At 37.6% G+C, this 14,408-nt stretch overlaps 1 protein-coding gene across 2 annotated transcripts; it reads right to left on the bottom strand.

Annotated features, from left to right (window-relative positions):
* Nucleotides 1–328: 328 nt before the first annotated feature.
* syn2a (synapsin IIa) lies at nt 329–13,296 on the bottom strand. 2 transcript variants are annotated; one of them, XM_085259757.1, is made up of 12 exons: nt 12,706–13,296; nt 7,477–7,534; nt 7,275–7,366; nt 6,778–6,934; nt 6,492–6,581; nt 6,347–6,409; nt 6,083–6,225; nt 5,919–5,993; nt 5,368–5,470; nt 5,060–5,206; nt 4,810–4,876; nt 329–1,843 (listed from the first exon to the last, which is right to left on the bottom strand). In XM_085259757.1, the coding sequence occupies exons 1-12, from the start codon at nt 13,044–13,046 to the stop codon at nt 1,827–1,829; spliced, it is 1,353 nt and encodes a 450-aa protein (XP_085115883.1). In that variant the 5' UTR covers nt 13,047–13,296; the 3' UTR covers nt 329–1,826. The 2 variants fall into 2 exon arrangements, with proteins under 2 accessions (XP_085115883.1, XP_085115881.1); XM_085259755.1 differs by lacking the exon at nt 329–1,843 and having other exon boundaries at nt 2,686–4,876; nt 12,706–13,295.
* Nucleotides 13,297–14,408: the final 1,112 nt, after the last annotated feature.

The raw sequence follows: 14,408 nt of genomic DNA, 5'->3' as shown, positions 1-14,408 counted from the left end.
GGCAACAATAAAGCTCAATATTTCTGTTCCTTTATTCTTCAGTTGATTTACAGAAACATAACCAGTCACGTTTGAAACAAGCGCATTCTAGATCCAGCTCTTCACATAAGATGAAATATAACTTTTCATGGTCTTATATTATTGTAAACTGAATAAATTTAGATTTTTATTTGATAATAATAAATTTGGTTTCATTACACATTTAATATATTTTTATTAGGTTTAAAATTTTAAGTAGGACACAAGTAGGATGTCACGTTCAGCATTTGTGGTGGTAATGTGTTAGTAGTTTTTAATTAATTAATCAATCCGAAAACAGTCAGCTTGATTGACAGGTCTGATTTAATTAAATTTATCCCCTTTATTCACATTTTTGGGAAAAAACAAAAAACATCTATATAACATGTTAGAATTGGGTGCAATTAATGACTTTCAGAGATGCTGCTGTTTATTGCAGGTCACTTTTACATGTTCCTTCATTAGTGGTGATCCACTGTGATCTTCACCAGATGGTCAGTGCAGCGTGCCCCTACAGGCCACAAAGTGTTCATGTTGAGCAGCAGCTTGGCAGACAGCTGGCAGGAGTCTGGACAGAAGCTGGAGCTTCAAGAACCCACATTCATTCCTCTTGAGTTCTTCAGAAGCTTCAACCGGCCAGGTCGGTCTGCTTGTAGTGAGGAGAAAGGACCATCTGTAAGTCTGACAAATGCTGCCTGTGGAACATATTTTATCTGTGGGAGACAGCTAATATTTGTTCAAACAGATAAAATTAATCTGCTGTGTGAATATTGATATCTTCTAAAGTAAACAACAGACTTGATTGTCATCTAACTCCAGTAGAATTCATAGCAAAGCTATGCATCTATTATAATGCAGGATGGCTTCTGCAGCCATGTCAATTATTCATGGATCATCTGTCGGCAGAAAAAATTATCAGTGCTGACTGCTGTTCTGTGCAGCCACTCATATCAGGAAGAGAATGAACACACCACAGCACAAATTAAGTGAAAAGAATGAAATATTATGTTCATGAAGACTTGATATAAACCTATTTAAGTATAGTTAAATGTTTAAATGTGTTCAATCAGACAGCAGATGCTCTGTTATTTCAATCTTTCAATAAGAAAACAGGACTAGAATGAGAATACAATCTAGTCCTTACTACTCATTACTTAATGCATAAGAAAGCTTAATAAGATACAAATAGTGGAATACTAATACAACTGAGCTGTAAATACAAGCGATGCATTTTTGTCCAAATTTTCTCACATACACCTCAAAGGTATGAACAGAGTTACAAATAAAAATTCTCCTGCAACCACTTTTTATGCAGAGTATTTTGTAATTATTGTAATAGTCATTTTATATCACCAGAAGACACAACAATGCAAGGTGCAAAAAGTACATATATGTCTATAACTGTAATATTGATGATAACAGGTGATGCTAGAGTATATAGGTAAAATATAACACTAGCTTTACAATCAGATAATCGAAAGTAAAATGTCCTCATAGTTACACTTGAAATACATTCACTGTGGGGAAAAAAACCTTTTGAGATTTCAGCAATTTTGTGATGATGCAAAAACTGAAAATGTACATTTTCATGTTTTCCATTCTTTATTTATATCGTTTTTTGTATATCTTGTTATGGCAGGCCTCAGAACACCAGGCACCTTTTCTGTTTATTTTGCAACATGTTGAATGATACAGGTTGAAAATTACTTCTTTTTTTTTCAGAAAATAAACTTCCTCTAGTTGCAGATGGGCTTTGTCTTCACTGAAAATGCAGAAAAAGCCTTTTTCTTTCATTCCAGAGGCACTCCTTAGAGATTGGGATTTACTGAAAAACAGGAAAATCATAACCTTTTAGGTGCAGAGTCAATCAGCATGTGTGTGGTTGTGTGTGAATTCATGCAAGAGTATATTTGCTCTCTGAATAACTGAAAACCAGAGCCCTGATGTGAGCATTGATGACAGAATCTATGTATTCCTATTTCATCTTTGGAGGTCATTGTGGTTTTCCTCACTGTCATGCTCTTTTTTTTTTTTTAGTGGTTTTGGTGCTTTATAGCTCTGTGTAGATAGGTAGAAGTGTTTCTATGGAGAAACTGAAGTGTTGGCTTCAATCCTGGAACTTGAGTGCACTGAAAATATAAAAGTTTTTGAATCTTAAGTGTCTACCTTAGACTTTCTTGGTGCAGTGTCTGAAAAAATCTGCTATGCTTTGTTTTTTTTGTTTTTTTAAACACTTTACATTTGAGGATGAGCTTTAGAGCAGGTGTTTGTGAAAATAATAATTATGATTGTAAAGTGTATCACAGCTATGGAGACAAAATGATAAATGAAAGCTTCATATGTGTTCATATGTAGAGTAGCCAGTTCTCCATGATTACTGTTTTATTTATTAACTTGTCTGATACAAATAAAATATCCCACATTCTCAACATATAAGACAAACAGCACAATATGAAGGCACAAAGCAGAGGAGATGTGTTATCACCATCTCTTTCACAATACAGATATAATTTCATGCATTGGAAGCATCGCAGTATGTGCACTTAGCAGCTGAACTTCTGCCTACTAGACTGTGTAATTTAGATGAGCCTGTCATATTACCCAGTGTTGCCATAATGAATAAAATTAATAAAATCGTAACACATACGAGGACACAGACCAAGCATGTATTGCAAAGGAAGCTTTATTGCCAGTGACAGAGGTTGAATTTCCAGAGAGGATTTTTTCCCCTCTACAATATATTGTCCTCTGATCTTGATACGAACAGCTCAACACTGGCCTCAGAAGTACCACGGTCTTTAACGCATACAGTTCACTAGGTCTGATGACACAAGTTCCACCTCAACACAGTGACCAAATAATCACAATCACCGACCAAGGCGTCACTATGCAGCTATTACTGATGGGGTACCTCTGCATGTTCTTCCTTTGAAAATCATTGTCATGGCATACTTCCTATTAAACAGAACAACACATCCAATAAGCCGCAGGCATGGCTTTTACAAGGACACGCTCACAGTTACAATGGCACTTTATACAACTTAGAAAAAGACTGCACACAGAACTTGCTGAACATGTTTTATACTGTTGTAACAAACAAATTGTTGGAAAATGGTGCGGATTTATTTTTTACAGTTGATTTGGTTGCTTTTTAGCTGTTACACCATTTATTGTATTGGATATGCGAAATGGCTTCCACACAAAAGCCACTGGACAACGATCGATTGTGTAAAAAAAACAAAACAAAACCCAACAACCCACTTGTCTAAACACAATTTAATGCATGGATGGCTATAGCTTTGTCGTATCAATTTGATGATTGGTTGGATTAAAAAAAATACATTATTGTTCTAAAAGAGTCAAAATGAATAAATAAATTATTGCAACTTCCAACATCTCACAGGAATCTTTGAATGGCAGTAATGGGGACACAGTACTACTACCGGAATCCAGACTAAATCTCAGAGCACTTGCACTGTTGTCATGGCAACACCTCCAATGATAGCTGATCTCCAGAGTGAGAGTAAGGAATGGAGGGGGCAAATCATACATTACACAGCTTTTTATTATCAGAAACAATGTCTGCCTCCACACAACAGCTTGAATGCAGCGTCAGTTCACTGCTGTGTGACTTACAACAAGCAATTTGAAAACATAACTGTTGTCTTGGAGCGCTCAGCTCTGATTAAATTGCACACTCCGTGTGACAGCGGCAGAATTAACGGTCTCATCACTGGTACTTACGTTGTGGGTTACTGGAGTGCAAAGACTGATTAAAAGTAACCGATATGTTCTTTGGTTCAAAATATATAGAAGTTGTCTGTAGACACCTGCACACCTTCTGCATAATAAAATCATCAATACATCTTAGACTAATTCTATTATCGATTAAATATCTATTAAAACTCTGTATAATCTCTTTTCTAGTGAAACTAGTAATGAAAAAGAGAAAAAAAAGATTTTGGAAAGGCAATATACTGTATGTCTCTACTGTATCTCTACACTTTATCCTGTACAACTTATAATATGCATTTCTTATGACACATTCACAATGCATGAATCACAGGGAACACAGCTTAGATAAATACAGCGGTGTAACAGCGATGTTACGTGAACATCCCACTTGATCAGACATTTATAACTGACTTGCACCTGCCTTTCTATCAATCATGCAAAACAAATAAAAAAAAACTCTATTTATTAGTATTAGTACGAAAATAATCACTACTACAGCCATACACACCCACTGTTTACATATTGAGATATACACAAGTTTCAAACTGTACAATCTTCCACAGTTTGAACAATATCTAAAGGTACACACCAAAACAAAAAGAAAAGGGGTGGGAAGGGCAAATGAAAGATCCATAGCTGGGTTAAACGAGTAGCACAGAGCAGCACCGAACTCAGTGTAGGCACAATCTGCATTTTACATCATCAACAACAGCCCCAAAGAAAAACCACAGCTACTGAAACACAGGTGTCCTATAAAAGCACACTTAAATCAACAGGTCAACAAGTAGACAGTACGTTTTGACACTGCATAGAGTTTAAAACACAGTCCAGGCCAGCACTCATCTGTACTGAGCTCACGCCACCAAAAAATTTGACTCTAGCTATGAGCATCCACACACGCACACACGCATACACACGTCTGTGCATGTGTTCAGCAGGTACATCGCTGTTATCTAGACTCTCAGATATCCCCATTCTACTGGGTTACTCAGTTGGCCTGGACTGGTTTCGGACCCACTGCAACGCCATTACAGTCAAGAATGTACTGCAGACAACCTTGAGGCGGGCGCCCAGCACCGTTCTTGGTGGGTTCACCAGTAATCTCTCCCTTCTGGCCGGTCCCCTAAAAACAGAATTTTTTTTTTAGGAATTTACTCATTCAACAGTTAATTGGTGAAAAATTATAACAGCTAAATATTTTTTTAATCTTATAGTACACACCACTGACAATATTCAAAAACATAAACAAAAACAAAACTAGCACAACGCTACTGCTTCTAACTGCTGTGCCTGTGTGTTGCTGTACCTGGGATGGTTGTATGGTGGTGGGTCTCTTGGGAGCATTAGCTTCTTTCTCCACTAACTCGTTCATTTTTGCTAGCACCATGTCTGCAATGAGCTGTCGATCCTCAGCCTGGTGTTCACCTACCAGCGGCATGGAAGAACCAACCACCTATGACAAGTGGAAGATAGTTACAGTAGAGAGACAGCAGAGGGCAGTGTCTTGTAAAAAGCTTGGCCTAATATAAAATGTGACATTCATGTCAAACAGTATATTCAGTATGTTTCAAATGCACAAGTTCACTTTTAAACATGACAGTCCTAGATTCCTACCTCAGTGATGTAGTCTCTGCCATCTTTCCCATGGATAGCTTTAACTGCACAAATATCCAGACCCCCGAAAATCTCTGAGCAGGTGTCAACCCACATCTTGTACCTAACAAAAAAAATATGTAACTTGAAACCAACTAAATACATTTAGGCATACAGACATTGCCAAGATGACCGGTTGAAATTTAAGTTGAGCAACTCTAGGCAAAAATGCTTTGTTGATGCCAAATATAGGAAGAGAATTGAAAACATGGATCCATCCTGTCTTGGATTAATGATTAAGGCTGGTGGCAGTGCAATGATCAGGGAGTTTTGGTGTAGCTTCAGTTTCCTGTTCTTAGCTGACATGAGTGACACCTGGTGCTTGAAGGTTTGATGTGGTGTACATTCAGAGATCCTTTTCTTCATACCTTTATTTATTTAATTAAAGGCCTTTAGTACCAAGTGAATACCATTTAAACACCACAGCCTACATGAGCATTGTTGCTGACCATCTATCCCTTTATAACCACAATGCTTACATAAACATCAAACACTGACTCTAGCATTCTCACCTATCAGTCATGGCCACTTGTTCAAGCATAGCTGAGCCCGTGTTGGTCTTCCAGTTACCAGATATGGAAGTTCTCCTGATATGGGTAAATTGCACAAATTAAAGCAATGTCAGCCTATCTTCTGTTTTATTTGTAATGCCAAGCAACAAAAGTGTTCTACATACATGTAAGCTTTGTAGTCGGTGCCAATCTTCTGGATTCTGATATCGTACTTGGAGTCAATGAGAGGCTCTGTGGTGGTGTAGGTCTGGGTAAGAGCCACAACACTAGCTATGTCCTGGAACTTACTGTGGTTGTCCACCTTCACCTGTGCACAAAATGATTAGACAGAAAATAGTAAAATATTGAAAAAAGATAGTTGTTTTAATGAAGAGTATATCCACAGTCTGCATACTTTCATATTATTGCAACAGGAACAACCTGTATACCTTTCCAATACCAGAGTGGGCGTGTCCAATCTTCACAACAACAGGAAACGATGGCATGCTTACCTAAAGTAACAAGTTATAATTTGAGTTACTTCTTACATTTCAATTTGTGCAGTAAAAATGGGGGAGATGACATGGTTCTCACCATCTCCTTGTAGTTTGGGTAAAAAGTCTGTTCGATCAGAGGGAACTTCTCAGGACCTAACTTTCTGCAGGTGTTGATAAGCTGGGCAAACTGCACATGCATAAAGATAAACACACATAAAGAAATAACCGACAAACATACAAAAGTTGGAAATTGTTTCACAGAATTTTTTAAACAATATGAAATGCAATCCAGAACCAGGGCATTCAGAAAAGATCAGTGTTTTCATCCATCTGCCTGCTACTATTGTTCTAAGTAAACCACTGCCTGACTGCTGATTGCATACCGCCCACGGCTTGTCACACAGGTTGTAGATGGACTCGAGGGTATTGATGCTTGGCACACCACCATACTGCAGGCCAATGATCAGGTTGCGAAAATCTTCATTCTGGGTCATACTGAAGGCATGTTGACGAATGAGGACAAAGTCTGGCTTGAATGACCTAAAAAATAGAATTACAGCATAGATGTGGCGAGAACTCACCATAAAAATGACAGGCTGTTTAAAGTGTTGATAACAATGTAGATAAATCAGGTAGGGACTGTTAGTGTATATATATTGATTTAAAAAAAGAAAGCGAAAGTGACTCATTTTGTTAGATTAACTGGTGAAGATGAACTATGGGATGTGAAGTAGATAAGAAGTGTGCAAAGTAAAGGGCTGCATGACTGTATGGTTAGATGTGACTTGCAGTCTAAAGTACTTTGAGTAAAACTAGAAAAGTGCTACATAAACAGCACTTTACATTGAATCTTCTCTGTGTGTGTTTGCATGTGTCTTACCTGACAACCTTGGTACCATTTCTCAGAACCTGCATGTTAACATCGCAGGTTCCATTTGCATGAGCTATGACATTGATCTCGTTGAATTCAGCCTAGGGAGTTGATCGTTAGAAAAGAGAACAGTGCATTTAAACTTATGAACTCGCATACTCTGCACTCAAAGCGTACTTGCAATGGATTTAATTTGGCTGATGAATTGTACCTGTTCCACTTTGATGTCATAATCCCCAAGTATTTTCTTTCCGCGGAATAATTTGGCCCTGGGTAAAAAGAAAGCATTAACTTTTAATGTAATCACAAATACAACAACAGGATTACAGAGATTTCCAAAATAGATTCAACTGACTGCACCTCTGAGTATAATGATCATATTAGTTTTTACTTTGCAACAAATATAACACAAAATATGGATCATAAATCACTGCTCAATATGTGCAAATGTGTGAAGTGCATGAAGTATTACAATCCAGACATGTCACTTTGTGGTTTTCTAACTGCAGATTTCCAACACCTTTCCCCCTCAATCTGGCAGTAACAGTAGTGCCTACGGGGGATAACACGGATGATGCAATGAGGCAACATTCACTGAATTCAAAGATTCCCAAAAATGGTTGCACCTTTCAGACTTGTAATTCAGCTCTTAAAAATAAATGTGACACCCCACATTTTTCGTCACCTGGATCACTGTTGAAGAGGAAGTCTTATCACGGGGTTTTGCGATTAAGGTGGATCAGTGACCAAAAACTACACATGGATGAAAACTGCCAAAGCCTCACAGCGATTTTGCGCCTATTATTTCTGTGTCTCTTACTGATATACAGGGGATGGCCCAGACAAGATAAGCTGTGGCCACAGATACTACTGGGACAAATCAATACTAGGGAGAGCACAAATAAAGATCCTTCCCTCAAGCTGCCATTGTTAAGCTCGAATTTTGGTTTGAATTTCCACAGGTTCAAGTTCATACTAAATCTAACCACCAGCTACTACAGTGCAAGTGTGCTACATAAATTATTATAGCTATATTCAAAGAAAATTTGTAGACAATGTGACATTATGACGCATGATGTAAGTATATTTTGCAAACATGTTTTTCACTTCCTACTTGGGCTTCCTTTTCATTTGCATCACCCTCCTGTCACACAGGGAGGAAAAGCTGAATAATTCATTCAAAATGTAATTAGAGCATTGGGATCTACTTGGCTGCTGAAGAAAACAAGCATTAAAATATGAATCACCGCTCTAATATTTAGGAAAATGAAGAGCCTGCTTTGCACTGCAATGAATGCTCTCTGCCAACCTACACAAAAAAGATATTATTTCCAAAACATGATCCCTGAAATCAAGTACATCATGCACGATAAGTTTTATTTTGTACAAATAAGCTTTTTTTAAATTAATATTTATAATAATAATATTTTTTAGCATAAGGAATGACTGTATAGAAGAGGTGTGGTTATGTGATTGATTCATGGTTATTCACTGTGCAAAGAACGTCTCAGCTCAGCACACTGAAAAGGCCACCGAAGCCACACATTTAAAGAAGTGATCTTTCAATGCACTGCATTAATATGCATTAGAATGTGGCTGTCAGCTCGCAGCAAACAGATTCTCTGGTGTCAAGTTTAGCTTTCGTCCAAAAACCAATAACTTTTTATATAAAACTATATTTATTTCTTCCTTTGGATTTGACTGCTGGCTTCACACCTGCTTGGTTTGAAACGAGGAAGCATGACAGTAGATGTTTACATGGATCATTGATTTGTAAGAATCAACAGGGGTTCTTTTGACTTGAATTAAACATGAGGTTAAAAAACAAATAAGAAATTAATGTTTTGTTTTCAGTGATAACGCTTTTAAAACTACTTCAATCTGAAATATAAATAGGAAAAATTAATTATAATTCTTTTTATTTTAACCCTTTAAAGGCCAATATGTTTACATAGCTCCACAAAAAACTACAATAATTCATTTAATTCAACGAGAGTTTGATTATTATTTGTATTGCACCACACATAAACCCTTATCCAACATCAATAGTGACACACACTTATCACTTTAGTAGCTCCAAAATGACTGTTCCTGCACTAATGCTCATACCTATAACTATGGCTGCAGCACAGCTGCTCATTTAAGGAACCAAGACAAGAATTCTAACATTCTAACATTAAAAAAATTAATATCCTCTGTCGAACATGAGCTATATTCATTCAGCACAGCCAAAATAGCATAAAAATATAAAATGGAATGGCACACAATGTCCTCAGGATCATCTAAGGTTTAAGGGGATGCTGGTTTTGGCTAAATGCTGTAAAACATTTGCCAAATTAAAGATTGCTATGAAAGACATTTTTTCAGATGAGTCACTGAGGGCTTGGTAAGCCAGAATCCTTGCTGAATGTTAATGTCTTATTACTTTGCTTGCGTAACATTCACTCTCACATATTGGCAATGTCTGAACTGGATTAAGCTCACAGCATCTTCTTCTGATATCAGATGAAGCAGTAGACTAATTATTTTTTGGGTAATTTTTAACATTGAGCAATTCAATTAAAGAAATGCTGTTTCTGAAACTGAGCTACATTATATAGTGTGTGCAAGGAACCAAGGCATCTCAGCCATTAGTCTGATAAGTAAGACAGTGAGCCATCTGCTCCTCCTGTCCTGTAAAAGCAAATTATAGCACAGCCATCCTGGAACAAAATAAACAACTCTTCATGACTGACAGCCTCATCTAACAAGTCAAACACTGGCTGAATAACAAAAAGCATCAGTCTGCGCTCTGACCCTGGTAAACACCCAGATTTCACGACACACTGTAAGTATTCTGCTTAGCTTGTTGTATAATGAAGAGAATAGAATGTCTATACTAATATCTTCTGTTTTCTCTATATTCTAGATTTCGTGTCATTCTACGCTTACTGTGATTTCATCTTTGCCCAGCTCTGGGTACATAAAAGACATGAGATATCTAATAATAAAACATATAAGTTACAGGCAATTAGATATGTTACAGAAACATTCAGAAGTGAAAAATAATTAAATGTTTTAGAAAGTAAACAGAATTTAATGGTTGAGCCTTCTCACAGATGCAATTAGCCCGGAGACCTCTCTTGATTTCAATTGTGTCCTGGGCCAGCAGGTTCTCATTAATCTTCCTTACATTTGCAGCAGTGTGCAGACAAAAGTCTGGACATCCTGCCACACAGTGAGCATGTAAGCAATACAAAGCAAAAACGTACACTGTGCCAACATGGCAAAGGAAAACAAAACATGTATTAATATAAAAACATCTATTCTGAAACTTTTTTTCACCGAATCGTTCTCGGTTAGGGTTTCTATGCTCTAACAGAATGAGTACAAAGGCTAAACAAAACAAAGCAATCCCAGCCTACACTATGTAAACTGGTTTATACTGAAATAGTGACCATAAATCACTAGGCAAAAGGTCCCATAAAACCTGTCCAAAAGAAACAAAACCTAGTCAAACATGTAATATCTCCCTCGTGGTGATATTGAGCAGGCCTAAAAAATAGATGCAGGCTCAAGAAAGAGGAAGCCCTTTGAAAGCTGATGTCCAAAGTGGCTATGCACTAGATGCACATTGCAACAACAGTAAACTGCACATGTTATGAACAAATCAAGCTTCAAAATGGATTTATCTGCAATATAGGTACAGTCAGGGCAGATAATTACCTAAGGTTTTTACACAGGAGTTTCTACATATCAGCTCCTGTTGTATACTGACAGTAAAAATAATGCCACATCCTATCAGCTCAACCGACTCAACCTACATTATTTATAAGAAGGGTCTTTGATGAAGGGCAAAACTTTAGTTGAATTTACTATATCTTGTTTCTGTGCCAGATATGCAGAGCAATATTTGATCTTCCTTTCCTCTCATAAGAAATATAGAACAAGTGAATATAAAAGCTGGCATCCATCCTGCTAACGAGGGTCTCATCTTATTAACAACAACGATCAGGGTTTCTAATCCATTAATGGCCAGTCCTGCACAAATAAACACACACACAGTGGCATTTAGCTAAGGTTGATACATGATATAGAACAACGGTAACATATTAACCTTCTGAGACATGATGTGTTGACAAATTTTACCATGCTGTCTACCTATTACTATATTCCTTCAACTATTGGTGTTTTCATCCATCCAGCTAACTGCTTAACTGCTTATCCACTTTAGATACACTGGGGGGCTGAAGCCTATCCCAGCTGATTTGGGGGAATAATAGACTACACCTTGGAATAAGGTGTAGTCTATGAATATGAATAAACATGTATTTTCAGCAATGTAAATAAACAAATTTCACATTGCTGAAAATACATGTAACTGCAAGATATCTTATGTGTATATGTTTAAAAGTGAAGCAAGCTGATTCTTTTCATTCTTTTTAACTGTATACCACTGTATACTCTGTGGTATACAGTTAAAAAGGCATCAAAGGCATTAAAGAGTTAAGTTACAGTTCTATGCTTTCTATGTCTAGGTGGTAACTGAAAATGACTGGATATGCTGCAGTGAAAAACATGCCACCAGCGTAAATAAATGTTTGTCATGTGGTGAGAGAGTTAATCAAATATATTCTATTGTTTGACAACACGCAAAGTAATTTCCATATAAATCCATGCATACACTCATTTAGAACATTTTAAGTCCTTCAAGCAGTCGACTGACAAAGATGCTTGCTTTAAGCTACCTCTGACTAAGATCCCCTAGGACACGGCTGCCAGTACAACTGCTTAATGCCTTAAGGTTATTGAGGTTAAGGGTTGAGAAACATAACTATGTTATACATTTTAAGGTTGGACTCACAACTAAGAGAACCCTATGCACCATAGGTTTAATTTCTTGTCATGCCATGTGATCTTCCATCAGTGAGCAGGGGGAAACCCCATTGATTGAGGGGAAGCACTGCAGTATTAGAAATAACATGCAGTTCTCAATGCTGCACAACCTGTGGAATACCATTCCTTTTTTAAAAAATGGTGAAAAATCACATTCCAGTGCAGTATTTCACCATTTTTAATTAATTAATCAGCTTTTTGTACAGACAGATGCAAAACTAAATAAAACGATTAAACAAAGCATTTGCATTTCTTACAAAAAAGAGCAAACAAAGGACATTTAAAGTCCTCCATCTTGGGATAATGGCATTACTGCTGAGAATCAGTGGATTGTTTTTGATTAAGTTTTGGCTGCCTGAGTGTATTATTCTGAACACTGGCATGGTGTAACATCAAACCACAGCAGCACTCCCCATTCATCTCTGCAGGGTGCTTGATAGAGATGTTGTTTCAGCAGTTCTTTAACCATTACCTAACAGCTATATGGCTGAAACATAGAAACAATGCCTACAGCAGCATCTGAATGACACAACACGAATGATATAAGAGCAGCATTTTCTCTTACCACTCCTGTTGTGGTTCATCAATGACCAGGAGAATTTTAAACTTCTTAGGTGTCGTGACTTGGGTCTGCTCCACTAGCCCTGCAGAGGCAGCTGTCTGCTTAACAACGTTGGTAATGGAACTGAAGAAACCCGCTCCTGTCGACTGAACTGGCTGGGGTTTCCTCTCTGGAGCAGGGGAAGTGGCTGGAGGTGTTGGCCCAGATGTCGGAGACTTGGCAGGGGTGTTGGAGGCAGGTGGAGGAGGCTGAGCAGGATCGGGCCTCTGAAGGTCTGTCATGTAGCCATTGGGCAGGTTGGAGATGAACGTGCTGTCTGAGAGACGCCGACGCAAATAATTCATGGCTGCAGAGGAGCAAGAAGAAGAGTCAACAAGCACTGGGTGTGGAAAAGTATTCTGCCGAGAAGCCCCTGTTCTCAGTGGTACAGCTGATAATGGCTGAGCTCTCAGTGCAAACTCCCAACAAATGTATTCCCTCTCAGCTCAGTGGAGCATCCTCGAAGCTCCCCCTCACTGGCAGTGACGCTACACTTTCCTATAGCCAATCACTTTACCCCGTGCTTTCCTCAAGCATTGCAAATGATGCTCTGGCTGTGCCTCTCCTTCCTGCTATCGCCCTCCACTCTCTCCTCTCTCTCCCCCCGGCATGCCTGCCTTTTCTACCCCTCCCCCATTTTCTACTGCCTTAGAGACGTCATCCTTTTTTGAACCAGAGCATGAAAAATAGAGGGGTTTCCAGTGAAAGTGCAAAAAGGTGTACTGTGTACTACATCACCCTCCCCTTACTCCTACTCCCCTTGTTACTCAGGTTCACCCTGCCCTCTGTCTGGGTGCTGTTTTCCCTGCTTATAGAATGCAGCCATGAAATCTAAAATGGCTGTTAGGACTGGTGAATGAGAAGAAGCGTCATCAGCCGTCCCTTGAGAAACAAATTCATGCACTAAAACTCTCTGTCTTAATTGTTTAATGAATCTCTCTCTATGTAATAATTTTCCTTATTATAATTTACTACAATAGTTGTTTAATTTAAAAACATTACAAACTCACTTGGCTAACATGTCTCCATTACGGGTGGCACAATTCATTGTGTTCATTATATTTTATATAAACGTTTGATGCTTATGAGAGCATAAAAACACTGCATGCAATATTCTTAGCACTAATTATCACAAGGTTCACTAAAAACACAGTAATTTCTGTAAAGCACTTATTAATTATATAAGACAAAACAAAAGACTGGATTTTTTAAACAATTCAATAAATCAATAACTTGTGATGTGCAGTGGTAAAAGGTTGTTAAAGTGTAAAAAGATAAATTCAAACATAGGCACACATAAAAAAATTGCAAGTCAGGACATTGAATCTTTATATCGCAGTTTGAGTATATTTTCTAATGAAGGGCTAATATTACTATATGACTTCATTCATCATGGCATGACTTGTTAACTAGAAATCTTACAGCCCCACTTCAGTCCTGCATTTTAACGGTTAATAACATGGTAAAATATTAATACAATACTTTTTTAGATATTATGAGATACTTGCACATACCGTGTATATTTTATATGTTGTTTATGACATTTCAAATTGCTAAATTTTTACATGGAATTAGTTTTATGCTTTATAAATATTTTTACAGAATTTGAAGATTTCCTCTAATACTAAAAATCTGAAATTGGAGAAAATTCCTCTGTTGCTTGGCAA

Source organism: Mchenga conophoros, linkage group LG20, assembly GCF_057382185.1.
Source record: "Mchenga conophoros isolate Kocher_MC1m ecotype Shallow Benthic linkage group LG20, M_conophoros_male_GT1.1, whole genome shotgun sequence".
Classification (NCBI taxonomy): Eukaryota; Metazoa; Chordata; class Actinopteri; order Cichliformes; family Cichlidae; genus Mchenga; species Mchenga conophoros.
The sequence above is the reverse complement of the archived record's forward strand: the minus strand, read 5'-3'. Positions and strand labels throughout refer to the sequence as shown.

What these genes read in the sequence shown, in the direction of transcription:
- syn2a (XM_085259755.1), bottom strand. Translation starts at nt 13,046, where the DNA reads ATGAATTATTTGCGTCGGCGTCTCTCAGACAGCACGTTCATCTCCAAC. An exon ending in TGTGTGACAAGCCGTGGGCG is followed by an intron (nt 6,582 to 6,777) that starts GTATGCAATCAG and finishes ATGCATGTGCAG; the next exon opens with TTTGCCCAGCTTATCAACAC. An exon ending in CAAGTGGCCATGACTGATAG is followed by an intron (nt 5,471 to 5,918) that starts GTGAGAATGCTA and finishes TTTTTTTGTTAG; the next exon opens with GTACAAGATGTGGGTTGACA.